The 14901-nt window shown below is 44.1% G+C and overlaps 1 protein-coding gene across 1 annotated transcript; it reads left to right on the forward strand.

Moving 5' to 3' along the window:
• The first annotated feature begins 11886 nt into the window (after positions 1-11886).
• Positions 11887-13913, forward strand: LOC123040852 (uncharacterized). Its single transcript, XM_044463595.1, has one exon. It carries the CDS (start codon positions 12230-12232, stop codon positions 13148-13150), a length of 921 nt encoding a protein of 306 aa, XP_044319530.1. The 5' UTR covers positions 11887-12229; the 3' UTR covers positions 13151-13913.
• The last annotated feature ends 988 nt before the right edge of the window (positions 13914-14901 follow it).

Raw genomic sequence — 14901 nt, forward strand, 5'->3', positions numbered from 1 at the left:
GACTTCTAGCAACCCTATTGCTTTGAAGTTAATGATCGACAGTTCGTTCTTAGACTGTTGGTTATTGAATCATCACTCTAACATTGATCTTGCTGCCTAAGGTCATATTTTGGGCACACCTTTCAACTAATGATTGATGGTGTATGTTTTCCTCTAGCATACAACATTATATCATTTGAATTGACAAGTGTCATCTTCTTGTTCACATTATTGTGGAAATCCATCCGTTTGGAATTCTCGATGAATTGTCGCTGAGCCTATCAGCCACCTCCTCATCCCATCCTTGGTTTAATGATGAACTATTGTTTCAGGAACCCGCTCCCATAGTTCATTTCCTGAGAATCTTGCAATCTCTTTTCGTCAGTTCGTGTCGCACCTTTTCTTCTCGGACATCCCGAGTCTGAGGTATTCTGACACCAATCAGATTTGAATCTCGGTCGAATATGATGGTTGGAACATATTTTCAAGAGATATAACATTGGTCCTTATATGACCCGGTAAGGTGATGTCATGCCTAGCACACCTGGCCGGAGGACCTATTGTTATAGTTTCCTTTTTCGCAAGGTTAGTTGTTCTTCCATGAGGAAATTGTAAGACCTATTCTACAAGTTGTTCCTGATGGATCCTTCGTGTATCCAAAGTTCGACCTTGCTTGAAGACCATATCAATGCTATATCGAAGCATGTATGTGGCACTCCGATCTTCAATAAGAACATTTGAAGCACAATGCAAAAATTTCCTTATCAATTATCCAAACACCGTTGTATGGATAATGTCATGAAATTTCTCTCCCCTTACCTAAAGGGTTTTCTACATTATATCCTTCCACGAATATCATGCTCTGCTTGTCCTTGGGAAGGATATTCCCCTAAAATATGGTTTAAACACATTTTCCTTTCCATTATTCTGTTTAAGCTGATATTCATATTTTCCTTTCCATTGTTTGGTTTAACCTTTCTTCTGACCTATATGATCTGAGCAGTATTATTCTCCTGCTTATGTAAACACCTCGGTGTATAATTCAGTCAGCAAGACCCTGTTTCTATTGTTGATGACATTCCGATAACCACCGATGGATGAGAACTTTGCCTATTGGTTCGCCTCATTTAACGAACGGGAAAATGGTTCTCTTCGTCCCTCGCCCTTGGTACCAACATCGTTGCAAACATAACTGACCGGCTATCCTCTGACATACCTTGCTATTTTAACCATGCAAGATGTCACCGCTCTTTCTACTTTTAAAACCACATGGTGGGCCCATAACCCATAGTTCCACAGGATCGAAACCTGACTCTCCTGTACACCCCTGTTTACCATAGTTATTCCTCGCGTTTGACACCGTATGTAATTCGCGGGTCACCTTCCTAGAGATGATCTATTCTGGTATCAGACGCAATACTTATTCTCATTGCTCTAGACCCCTTTCCCACTTGTTTCAGACATCGAACGATTGTTTATCTGTTTGAAACTTCTTACTGTACCTTCTTGGTGGCTCTCATTGTGTTTCATTTGACCAACTCGAGAGATACCCATGTGTTCATTCATGGGATAATCCCCTATGATTACCCATTGTAGCCTTCTATCGTTGTCGAGATGCCCCATACCTATTCGTAAGTACGATGGAGTACCCGAAGAAAGAATGCCGACTTCATCATGAGGATCTAAAGCAGAAAGATGAACACATCCATGTAATGGATCGACCACTTCGAGAAGAGCAACCAAGACCGAGAATATTCGTTAGAATTTCGTGACCAGACCTTTCCCCCTGTCACCCTCTTAAATCTTGGGACAAGATTTCTTGTAGTGGAGGAGAATTGTGACGCCCGGATAATTAAGCTACAGTAATCTCTGCTAAAGCTGCCATGTCACCATGATTACTGTTATTAATCTCGCGATGATTCAATCCCGTTCGAATTCAAAATTCAAATTCAACTTAAACAATAAAAGTTTTGAAACATTAAAACTAAAATGTTCGGATTCTGACAGATAATCCATACTAAATATTGGTGGAAAAACCACATTTTTATAAAAGGGTTGCATGCACTTAAGTGATTAAAACAGTAGGTAAAACTGTTAACTAAATGTCTTTTGAATATTATGAAATGCTAAACTATTTTGATCAGGGGTAAAACTTTTTCTGGAAGTAGTTGGACCTGTAACTCTATTTTAGTTATGGGTTTTACTTTTTGTAAAAATATACACTACTAAGTAAATAAAAGAAAACAAAAAACAAAAAGTAAAAACAAAACAAAACCCTAAAAGGAAAAAGAAAACAGAGGACTTAACCTACTGGGCCATTTGGCCCACCTAGATAAAACAGGCCCGGCTCACCCCACACTCCCCATATCCCCCACCCCCGTAACCCAAACCCCCCACTCGCCCCACTCCCTCCCTCAATTCCCCTGGATCGGGATCGATCCCCCACTCCCCTCTCACACCTCACTCCTCTCGCTCCCCCCGATCCGGATCGGGGCGCAACGGCGCCCCTCGCCGCTTGCCGTTGTTCGCCGTCGCCTCCCCGCCGTTGTGCGCGTCGTCGTCACCGGATCGCCAGCGCCACCTCGCCCCGAAGTCACCCCGCCGCCCCGACCTCATCACCGCCGTCTTCGGACTGCCTTCCCATCTTCGACGCCGCCATCCTCATCCTCATCCCCGCGCCCCGCTGCCCCAAACCCTATGCCCGCGGTGAGGCTCCGGCCGCTCCTCCTCTCCCTCTGTCCCCGCGCGAGCACCATCGCGCCGGTTCGCTCGTCGCCTTGCCGCAGCACACACCAACCGCCCCGTCCCGCACCCGCGCACCGTGTCGCCGTGGCCGCGACCTGCGCCACTCGCCGCCAGCGCTTCGGCGCCCGCTCGCGGTCACCGCCGCGCCGCCCAGTCCCTCGCCTCCTTGCGCATTCCTCCGCCCGTGGCCGCTCGTGACCGCCTCCACTCGCTGGAGTTCCCCGCCGCATCGGCCGTTGCTGCCCCACCGGCATGGACTGCCCCTGCTCCCGCCTGCTGCTTCTTCTGCTACTACCGCCGCTGCTTGCTGCGACCGCGCGCCTCCCCGCTGCCCCGCGCCCTCGCTCGGCCGCGTTCCTGCGTGGCCTCGTGGCGCCGCCCCACTCCGGCCGCTGCCACAGCCGCTGGCGCCGCGCCACGCGCCGCCCCCTTCGTCCCCTGGCCACTGCGCCTATCAGGCGGGCTGGCGCCCGATGCCCGGCTCCGCCCGGCTCCGCCCAGCGCCCGCGCATCCGCTAACCCGCCCCTGTTTGGCCCCTGGGCCAATGATAGGTGGCCCCGCCCCCTGAAACATTTAAAAAGAAGAAGAAAAAATATAATCAAAAATTAATTAATTAAATTAATTAAGCATAATTAGTTAACCTAATCACCTATTTAATTAACTAAACTTATTTAGTTAACCTAAGCCTATGACATGCAGGACCCACACGTCAACAACCCAGTCAACACCTCTGTTGACTGCTGACGTCATGCTAATGTCGTGCTGACGTCATGCTTATGCAATAATACTAAATTCGAATTAACTTAATAATAATAATTTAGAAAATGATTTAAAACTTTAAAAAATAATATAAAATAATCTGTAACTCGGATGGAAAAACTTTGTACATGAAAGTTGCTCAGAACGACGAGACGAATCCGAATACGGAGCCCATTCGTCAGCCATGTGTACCTAGCATAGCGAACCTGCAACATTTCACCTCTGGTTCATCTGTCTGAAAATGCGAAACACCGGGGATACTTTCCCGGATGTTTCCCCCCTTCATCGGTATTACCTACTACCGTGTTAGGGCACACCTAGCACCTCTCATTGTCATGTCTTGCATGTCATGCTTATGTTTGCATTGTATTTATTGTTTTTCCCCCTCTTCTCTCAGGTAGACTACGAGACCGACGCTGCTGTTGGCCCGTTCGACTACGGAGTTGATGACTTCTCCTTCTTGCCAGAGCAACCAGGCAAGCCCCCCCTTGATCACCAGATATCGCCTATTCTTCCCTCTACTGCTTGCATTAGAGTAGTATAGCATGTTACTGTTTCGCTTAATCCTATTCTGTTGCATAGCCTGTCATTGTTGCTACAGTTGTTGATACCTTACCTGCAATCCTAAATGCTTAGTATAGGATGCTAGTTTATCATATGTGGCCCTACATTCTTGTCCGTCTGCCATGCTATACTATCGGGCCGTGATCACTCGGGAGGTGATCACGGGTATATACTATACTTACATACTATACAGATGGTGACTAAAGTCGGGTAGGCTCGTAGAGTACCCGCAAGTGATTCGGAAATGGGGGCTGGAAGGACAGGTGGCTCCATCCCGGTAGAGGTGGGCCTGGGTTCCCGACGGCCCCCGACTATTACTTTGTGGCGGAGCGACAAGGCAGGTTGAGACTACCTAGGCGAGAGGTGGGCCTGGCCCTGGTCAGCATCCGTGGTTACTTCATAATAACATGCTTAACAAGATCTTGGTATTTGATCTGAGTCTGGCCACTGGCCTATACGCACTAGCAACTACACGGTAACAGTTATGGGCACTCGACGTCATGGTATCAGCCGAAGCCTTCTTGACGTTAGCGACTGAGCGGCGCACGCCGGGTTGGACTGGAACGACTGCCCTTATATAAGGGAGGCTAGGTCTTCTCACCGGTCGCGTTCACAACGTGTAGGTGTGCAATGGGCGATGGGCCCAGACCCCTGCGTGCATAGGGTTTAGACCGGCGTGCTGACCTCTTTGTTGTGCCTGGGTGGGGCTGCGACGTGTTGAACTTCCAAGGCCGGGCATGACCCAGGAAAGTGTGTCCGTCCATAGGGATCGAGCATGTTGGGTTTTGTGGTGCACCCCTGCAGGGAAGTTTATCTATTCGAATAGCCATGTCCCTCGGTAAAAGGACGACCCGGAGTTGTACCTTGACCTTATGACAACTAGAACCGGATACTTAATAAAACACACCCAGACAAGTTCCAGAGACATCCCAGTGATCGCTTTCCCATAGGGCGACGAGGGAAGGATCGCCGGGTAGGATTATGCTATGCGATGCTACTTGGAGGACTTCAATCTACTGTCTTCTACATGCTGCAAGACGGAGGCTGCAAGAACCATAGTCTTTGATAGGACTAGCTATCCCCCTCTTATTCCGGCATTCTGCAGTTCAGTCCATCGATATTGCCTCTTTAAACACATACCCATGTATATGTAGTGTAGATCCTTGCTTGTGAGTACTTTGGATGAGTACTCACGGTTGCTTTGCTCCCCATTTTCCTCCTTTTTCATCTTCTTGGATGCCGCAACCAGACGTTGGAGCCCAGGAGCCAGACGCCACCGTCGACGAAGACTCCTACTACACTGGAGGTGCCTACTACTACGTGCAGGCCGCTGACGGTGATCAGGAGTAGTTTAGGAGGATCCCAGGCAGGAGGCCTGCACCTCTTTCGATCTGTATCCCAGTTTGTGCTAGCCATCTTATGGCAACTTGTTTAACTTATGTCTGTACTCAGATATTGTTGCTTCCGCTGACTCGTTTATGTTCGAGCACCTGTATTCGAGCCCTCGAGGCCCCTGGCTTGTAATATGATGGTTGTATGACTTATTTTACTTTTAGAGTTGTGTTGTGATATCTTCCCATGAGTCTCTAATCTTGATCGTACACATTTGCGTGCATGATTAGTGTACGATTGAATCGGGTGTGTCATAATCAATTTCTTCAAAATAAAATCACCGTCATGCTCTAAAAAGATATAAGTGAGCAACTATCTAGCTCAAAAGATATAAGTGAAGCACATATAGTATTCTAATAAATTCACGATTAATGTGTGTCCCTCTCAAAAGGTGTGTATAACAAGTATGATTTTGGCAAACTAAAAAACAAAGACTCATATAATACAAGACGCTCCAAGCAAAACACATATCATGTGGTAAATAAAAATATAGTCTCAAGTAATTTAATTACCGATGGATTGAAGACAAAAGAGGGGATGCCATCCGGGGCATCCCCAAGCTTAGATGCTTGGTTGTCTTTGAATATTACCTTGGGGTGCCTTGGGCATCCCCAAGCTTAGGCTCTTGCCACTCCTTATTCTGTAGTCCATCAAAACTTTCACCCAAAACTTGAAAACTTCACAACACAAATCTCAACAGAAAACTCGTGAGATACGTTAGTCAAACAAAGCAAATAACGACTTTTAGGTACAGTTGTAAACTTATTCTAATTTTATATCTGCTGTATTCTAACTTCTCCATGGTTTATACCCCTAGATACTACCCATAGATTCATCAAAATAAGTAAACAACACAATGAAAAGAGAATCTGTCAAAAATAGAACAGTTTGTAGTAATCTGGACTTTAGCCAAACTTCTGTAACTCCAATTTTTTTTGAAAAATTAGGACAACATAGAAAATTTGTATATCAATCTTGTGTAAAAAAACTCAGAATTCTATCATGCTCCAGTGAATTTTAAGAATTCTGCTACTGGACGCAAAAGTTTCTTTTTCCAGCAAAATCAAATCAACTATCACCCAAATCATCCCAAAGGTCTTACTTGGCACAAACACTAATTAAGATACTAAAATACAATCATAACAGAAGTATAATTGCATATTTATTGAAAAACTGAAGCAAAAACAAAAAAATAAAATAAAATTGGGTTGCCTGCCAACAAGCGCTATTATTTTACGCCCCTAGCTAGGAATAATGCATAGATGTAGGTATTGTCATCTTTGGTATTCAATCCATAAGTAGCCCGCATAATAGATACATATGACAACTTATTTTTCTTTCTTAGAAAGTGTTCCATGCCCTTCCTTAACGAAAATTGAAATCTAATGTTTCCTTCTTTCATATCAATAATTGCACCAATTTTTCTAAGGTCTACCAAGAATAATAGGGCATGTAGGATTGCAATCTATATCAAGAACAATAAAATCTACAGGCACATAATTCCTATCTACAACAATAAGAACATCATTCTTCCCATAGGTTTCTTAATAGTGGAATCCGCTAAGTGCAAATTTAAAGAACATTCATCAAGTTTATGAAAACCTAGCACATCACATAAAGTTTTTTGGAATAGTGGAAACGCTAGCACACAAATCACGTAAAGCATTGCACTCATAATCTTTAATCTTAATTTTAATAGTAGGTTCACATTCATCATAAAGCTTCCTAGGGATTGAAACTTCCAACTCAAGTTTTTCTTCAAAAGATTTCATCATAGCATCAACAATATGTTTAGTAAAAGCTCTATATTGATTATAAGAGTGAGGTGAGTTAAGCATAGATTGCAAGAAGGAAATACAATCAATCAAAGAGAAATTATCATAATCAAAGTTCTTGAAATCCAAAAGAGTGGGCTCATTACTAGTTAAAGTTTTGACCTCGCCAATCCCACTTTTATTATTTTTTTCATTAAGATCTTCACCCTCCAAATTATTGGGACGCCTTCTAGCTAAAGTTGACTCATCTGCAGTCCCTTCTTTATCAAGTTCTATATTAGCAAACAAATATTCAATAGGAGTCACACCAATCACTTTAAGATCTTCATCAAGATTCAAAGATTTAGGTTTAGCAACCATCTTATTTACTAACGTGGTTTGTTTATCGGAAATTTGGCCTACTAAATTTTCAATATGAACAAGTTGACATTTAAGACCAAAGACTTCCTTAGTAACATCATCAAGCTCTTTATTGATATACTCAATAATAGTGTTTTGTTCTTTAAGTTTGTTCGTAAAGAAACTATTATGCTCAAACTGCAAAGACTTGAAACTTTTTGCATTATTTTCAATTTCATCCAACTTACTGTGGTAAAGATCAAGACTTTTAGATTTGTACATGATGACAGAGCAAGCAATCTAGCACACAAGCGAACAAAAAGCAAACGAAAAGGAATAGAAATAAGGCGAATAAAAAGGCAAACATTTTTGTGTTTTTCTAAAAATGTTTTAGAAGCGGGGGAGATGAAAACGAGAGGCAAATGGCGAATAATGTAAATGCAAAAGATGAGAGTTTATGATAGGTACTTGGTAGGCTTGATGTAGATCCTCCCCGACAACAGCGCCAGAAATTCTTCCTGCTGCTTCTTGAGCTTGCTTTAGTTTTTCCCTTCAACAGGAAAGGGTGATGCAGCAAAGTAGAGATAAGTATTTCCCTCAGTTAAGAACCAAGGTATCAATCCAATACGAGGAACACACAAGTTTCCAATGATAGCACCTGCACAAAAAAAACAAATACTTGCACCCAACGCGATAAAGGGGTTGTCAATCCCTTCACGAATACTTGCAAGGATGAGATAAGATAGAGATAGGTAAAAATATAAATATAAGTGCAAATAAAGTAAAGGGAAATAAATTACAGCAAGTATTTCTGGGTTTTTGGTTTTATAGATCTGAAAATAATATGATAAAAATAGACCCGGGAGACATAGTTTTCACTAGAAGCTTCTCCCTTGAAAGAACGCATACGGTGGGTAACAAATTATTGTTGAGCAATTGATAGAAAAGCGCAAAGTTATGACGATATCTAAGGCAATGATCATGAATATAGGCATCACATCTGTAACAAGTAGACCGACTCATGCCTGCATCTACTACTATTACTCCACACATCGACCGCTATCCAGCATGCATCTAATGTATTAAGTTAACAAGAATGGAGTAACGCCTTAAGCAAGATGACATGATGTAGAGGGATAGATCCAATCAATATGAAAGAAACTCCATATTTTTATCCTTAATGGTACAAATACGTGCCTCGCTACCCTTCCTGTCACTGGTTGAGGACACCACAAGATTGAACCCAAAACAAAGCACCTCTCCCATTACAAGAAAAATCAATCTAATTGGCCAAACCAAATCAATAGATCGGAGAGAAATACAAAGCTATCTTAATCATGCATACAAGAGTTCAGAGAAGACTCAAATAATATTCATAGATAATCTGATCATAAATCCACAATTCATTGGATCTCAACAAGGGCACCACAAAAGAAGATTACATCAAATAGATCTCCAAGAACATCGAGGAGAACACTGTATTGAAGATCAAAGAGAGAGAAGAAGCCATCTAGCTACTAGCTATGGATCCGTAGGTCGGTGGTAAACTACTCACTCATCATCGGAAGGGCAGCAAGGTTGATGTAGAGGCCCTCCGTGATCGAATCCCCCTCCGGCAGAGTACCGGAAAAGGCCCCAAGATGGGATCTCATGAGGATAGAAATTTGCGGCGGTGGAAAAGTATTTTTGGTGTGCCCTCTGGTAATCATGGAATATTTGGGTATTTATGGAGCTGAGATTAGGGTTGGAGGAGCCACAGGGGGCCCACAAGCTCGTAGGGCGCCCCCTAGGGCGCGCCTGCTGAGCTTGTGGCTCACCCATGGCCCTTCTGGCCTCCTCCCGAAGCTTCGTGGGTGTCATCTTGTCCAAGAAAAATCATCAAAAAGTTTTGTTCCGTTTGGACTCAGTTTGGTATTGATTTTCTGTAAAGGACAAAAACATGAAAAAATAGCAACTAGCACTGGGCACTAGGTTAATAGGTTAGTCCCCAAAAATGATATAAAATAGCATAATAATGCACATAAAACATCCCAGATGGATAATATAATAGCATGAAACAATAAAAAAAATTATAGATACGTTGGAGACGTATCAGCTGCCGTTGTCGCCGTCGCGTTGGCCTGGCCAACCAGAGGGTATGACTCGTTCATCCCCTATTTGCTCGTTTCATGTGCTGGTCGTATATATATGTTATTCATAGATGTTTTGGTTCTATGTACTACACGTGCTCACATGCTTAGGTCTCAATATGAGATGCATACCGTATTTGTCATGTTTATTGTTTACTCATGGACTAGATTTGTGCTAATATTTCCAACACGTTTTACTCCGCGAGCTCGATAGTGAGCTCCGGCAACGGACACTCCCGCTATGGAGTCCTTGAGAGGGGGGCACCCTGCCACCATGCTCTTTGCCTTGATGCCTTGATGTAGATGCCGGACTTTGGAGTCCAAGAGAGGAAGGTGCCCCGCTGCCATGCCCTGGCAAAGTACACTCCCGCTGCTCCGGTTTTGTACAAGTAACACCACAACTTGCTGCCGGAGAGTAGATTGGCAAAAAAATCCAAGCTTCAACGGCGGTGGGGAAGCAGGCGACGGCAACGCGGCATGGCGGAAACAAGGCGACGATCACATGTGGTGGCGGGGGGAGGGGTGGAGGGGGGAGCAGGTGGCGTGGGGAGGAGGGGTGGTGGTGGAGGGGGCGGCACCCGTCAGAGACAAGGAAGGAGGAAGAGAGCAAGTGAAGGAGGAAGGGAGGACTTTGGGTTTGGTCGGGAAAAACTGAGGACTGATTTGCAAAATAACCCCTTCGACATTAATCTCTGGATGGAGGCAGGGTGAAACGTTGTTGTTGTGTGCTGCCTGAGAGACAAGAGGCACGGGGGAATAGATTGTGTGGTTCACAACTTCCCAATCGGACGGTTGAGGAGGTGACCGGCCAGTGCTGGAGCGGTCGACTGGAGCCCAACTTCCCAAATTGACAAATTTCCTGTTGGGCAAACATAGCATGTTATTAGTATGGTGTGTGCTATGCCATTGAAGATCGGCCGGCTCACGAGCCATCAGATCTTGCGCATCGGCCAAGTTGTGTTCTCCACCATTGTAACACATGTTTTATTGCAGATTTTTTTGCAACAAAAGAGTTATTGCAGATTTTTTTTATAACAGAGGTCTTGTTGCAGTTTTTTTTCATCTTTATTTTTTTTTGCAACACAACTGATGTTACTGAAGAAACTTCTGCAACATTACTGATGTTGCAGAAAAAATCATGAGGAGGCAGGGGCACGCGTCGCGTGGGACACGTGTCGCATCAGCAAGGCGGCAGACAGAAGCCAAGAAATCAACCGATCGAGGGGAATCATTTTCCTATTAATATCGTGGGAGTTGAAACAGAAAATATTTAATGTTACCATTTCCTTCGGCAAGTAACAAAAAATAGCCATATACTTGCATCAAAATCAATTTAAATGTGTCTTATGAAATGACTTCTTGAAACACGGTGCTAGGAGTGCTCAGCTAGGAGCTATGTGCAAGTCTTGAACGAAAAGAAATCTTCTATTTGTAAATAGCTATAATCCACTATCTTTTTTTTCTAACCATGCAATCATGCCACATAAATAAGTCATGCACGCAAGCCATAATTTTTTCATTGCTCTATACATGCAATGGTGTCACATCATCAAAACATGCATGTTAATCATATGTTATTTTCTGCAATAGAGTTCATCCTTCATGTTTTGTTTGAAATGCCAACATTTTAAATGCAATTCATTTTCTCCCTCCGTATTTTTTTAAAAGTTTATATTTGCTTTTCATTAGTTTTAGATGCTTTTAAAAACAATTTATGCATTCTTTTTGCAAGGTTCCCACAACAACGCGCCGGACATCATCTAGTATATACTTGTTTTATCTCTGTCAATCATCAAAAGCATATTAGTTCAGAAATAGTAATAGATCTGAAGCCTGTATCTTATTCCGAACTTCTCTTTGGCTTCCCTATCCTCCTTCCAGTTGCTCCATTGGGTTGTCTTTCAGAAGCATATTTAGTACTCCTTTTGTCCCACAATATAAGACGTTTTTGCAAGCTAACATAGCTTGGAAAAACATGATACATTATGGGACGGAGGGAGTAGAAGGGAAAAATTAAGCATGAAGGAGAACCATATTTTAAGGGGAAAAAAGCAAAATTCAGTAAATGTCAAATTTAATAGCTTCATAAATGGAAAGTTCAGAAATTTTATGGGATTGATACACATTGGTCTGTGCTAAAAAACAATACAAACAACAATTTAATATTGCTTTTTGTACCAACGAATCTCTACTGTGTTGAGATCCTATTTATTTATGATAGAAATTCATCAATAGGATCCAGAGGAGTCCAGGTTTTTAACTGAAGAATCCTACTTTTGGACTGAGAAACTGAAGATGTGCTACTTCTTCTTCAGTTAAAAACGACGCATCCGGAATTAAAACAGCTGGACTAACAGCGCGTGAGATTGCCGCAGCCGAGCTTGAGTTCGATCCCAGTTCCAATTCAGCCGGCGACAGCTGGTAATCCGAATTCGGCAAGAATCAGGAGCTCTCCCCTGAATAAATGGGCGGCGCCGGTGGGAGCAGCAGCTCCAATTCGATCTGCATCCCCACCTTCCCGATCTCCAGACCTAGGCACGCCATAGATGGCGGCCAAGGTGCTCCAGCTCCGCAGCGCCGACGGCAAGGTGCTCGTCGCTCCGGCGTGGGACTATCGCCCGGCCGCCGCCCAAGCCCGCCCGCTGGAGATGCGGGTGCCCTCGCGCCCCCTCGAGAGGGTGCTCCAGTACTGGACCAAGCACAGCCTGGCCAAGGCCACCGGTGAGTCCCGGGAGTCCCTCGCCCGCTGGGACGCCGACTTCCAGCGCCGTCTCGAGGAAGATGGCCTCGCCAAGGAGGCCGCCGCAGCCGCCCAAGAACTCCGCCGCTACGGCGTCGATCATGGAGGGCGTCCCCGTCGCCACGCCGGCACGGGCGCATCTGGCGTCGCTGCTCCAGCCACCGCCGCCCGTGCTGATCCCGTCCGTGCCTGGTGTGGACTCGTTCACCACCTCAAGGGTGTCGACCACGGAGAACCTAGCCCGGCGCCGACGGCGCCCATCGCTTTCCATGCCTCCCATATTGCCGTCGCCGCGCGCCCTGGGCCTGCCACCACCTTGCCGGCCGCTGCTGGTGCTGAACCCGTTGGTGTCCGGTGCGCCGTCCGTGCCCGTGGACGCCAGATGGCTGAAGACGAGGAGTCCGCTTGCCACCACCGCAAGCGCCCGACTTCCAAGGCTCCACTCTGCCTGTCTGCCAATGCTGTTGCGCCCGTGAAGAAGGTCTCTGGTCCCGTCGCTTTCAAGGCTTGCTCTTTCGTCGGCTCTACACCATTGCCTGTCACTGCTGTTGCACCCGGTGTGAAGAAGATGACTCCAGCTTCAACTCTGCGCGCTAGAAGGGGGATGAGGGAGCTCAGCTGCAAGGTTCCCAAGCAAAACAAATCGCCATTGCCTGTCACTGCTGTTGCAGCACCAAGGAAGCAACCAATTCCTTGCTTGAGTCCAGTGGTATTACGCCCTTGCTAGTCTTTTATCTTCCTAAACGATTCACACATGAGTTTCATTTAATCTTTGCATCTCTAGGTTCTGCACTTAATCACCAAGATTTCTTGTGTTCTTTGAATCCTGTTCAGTCATTAGTAATTTTACTAGAGTGTCAGCAGAGTCTCCATCTAGTCTAGGCAGCAAAAACCTTGTTAAGATGTGTACGGCATAGTTACACTACATCCATACCTGGTCCTAAGTTAAGGGTTTAAGTAAATAAAGGGCATTTTCAATAAATCAAAGTGAAGCAGATGAGCCAAAAAATTGGAAACTCATGTACTGCAATTCCGGCACGAGACATAGCGTAAGACGCACTAGCCGCGAAATAAAGAACGCCCGTTTGCTACCCGGCTTGTAGCAGGAAAAAGGAGTAGAATTGAACTTGTCGATACACACGTAATCATGTGAGCTGCCTAGCGTCTGGAGTCTCTGCTGACTTTCTTGTAAATTTAATTTTGGCTGAATTGGATTCTTAGGCATTGGCATCTTGGTGAGTTGAAGTTGCAGTTTCCGACGAGTAACATTGGTTAGTGAACTCTTGTGTGGATGTGTGGGTGAAGCTTTGAGCTAAGCAAGTCCTTGATGTACCGACTATCAAGTCCTCAATGTACCGACTACCAAGTCATACTGTAATCAGTTTTCAGATATGAATGAAAAATTGTTGGGCTGAATTTGAGCAGAGCATTTGAGTAACGCTGTATTTTTTTTATGTTTCTATGCGTCTTGAAACACTCCGCTGCTCTTGTCAGAAAAGTATGTACACGAGGTACGATCCGATGGATTCACCTATGATTTCACAATCCTTTGTTGAGTTGTGAAGCGCATGGACATGTTTGGGGGAGTTTGTGGTTATAGATACAGCAATCTGATTGTCAAGAATGTGAAAAAGGTTGCAGCTGTTTGGCAAATAGGTTGGGTTTTTCTCAGATCATGTTAGCTTTTCACTTGGGTGTCAAGAATGTGAAAAAGGTTTCAGTGCAACAGCAGTCTTACGTTCTCTGGCTCCTTCAGAAATTTTCCTGTTCATTTGAATATTACAAATTCCACCGTCCATCCTAACATCTTCACCAAGCAACCAAATATTGGGCTTGTACCATTGGGCATTGCTTGGAATCACTCGATCTAATTTGTTACTTTTAATCCCCCGCAAAATTTTTTTTTGTTACTTTTAAAGGAGCGACAACATGCTCAGAAGAAACTGATGATATTTAAAACTTTGCTATCACCTATCAGGTGATTCATATTCTGGACCCTGAATATGCAGTGCTTGCATTTGCAGTGCATGAAAACTGAATTTTAGGCATATTAAGACAATAATAACTTTGTTGGAACTTTTGCATGCTCAAATGCCAAATCATTCTAGAAGACATAATATCTTTTTTAATTATATTTTCTTTTCCTGCTGCATTTTTTCCATTGTGTGTTCAGTGACGAAAAAATGCCTTTTTCTGCAGTTCTGCTGCATTTTTCTGATGAGTGTTGAATGATGAAACAATTTCCAAGATCTTACTGAACTTCTTTACGTATACAAACATATTTTGAACTTATTTACATATACAAACATATTCTGAACTTATTTACGTCTACATTTTCCAAGATCTTTCTGAACTTCTTTCTGGACCATTCTGAACTCTGAGGTCAGTTGTTTTTCTTTTGTTGTTCCTTCCTAACCTCATCGAACTAGCTAAGTTGCTTGATTAGACTGATGAATAATGAACATACAAAATCAATCA

This window comes from Triticum aestivum, chromosome 2B (assembly GCF_018294505.1).
Source record: "Triticum aestivum cultivar Chinese Spring chromosome 2B, IWGSC CS RefSeq v2.1, whole genome shotgun sequence".
NCBI classification, from domain to species: domain Eukaryota; kingdom Viridiplantae; phylum Streptophyta; class Magnoliopsida; order Poales; family Poaceae; genus Triticum; species Triticum aestivum.

What these genes read in the sequence shown, in the direction of transcription:
- LOC123040852 (XM_044463595.1), top strand. Translation starts at nt 12,230, where the DNA reads ATGGCGGCCAAGGTGCTCCAGCTCCGCAGCGCCGACGGCAAGGTGCTC.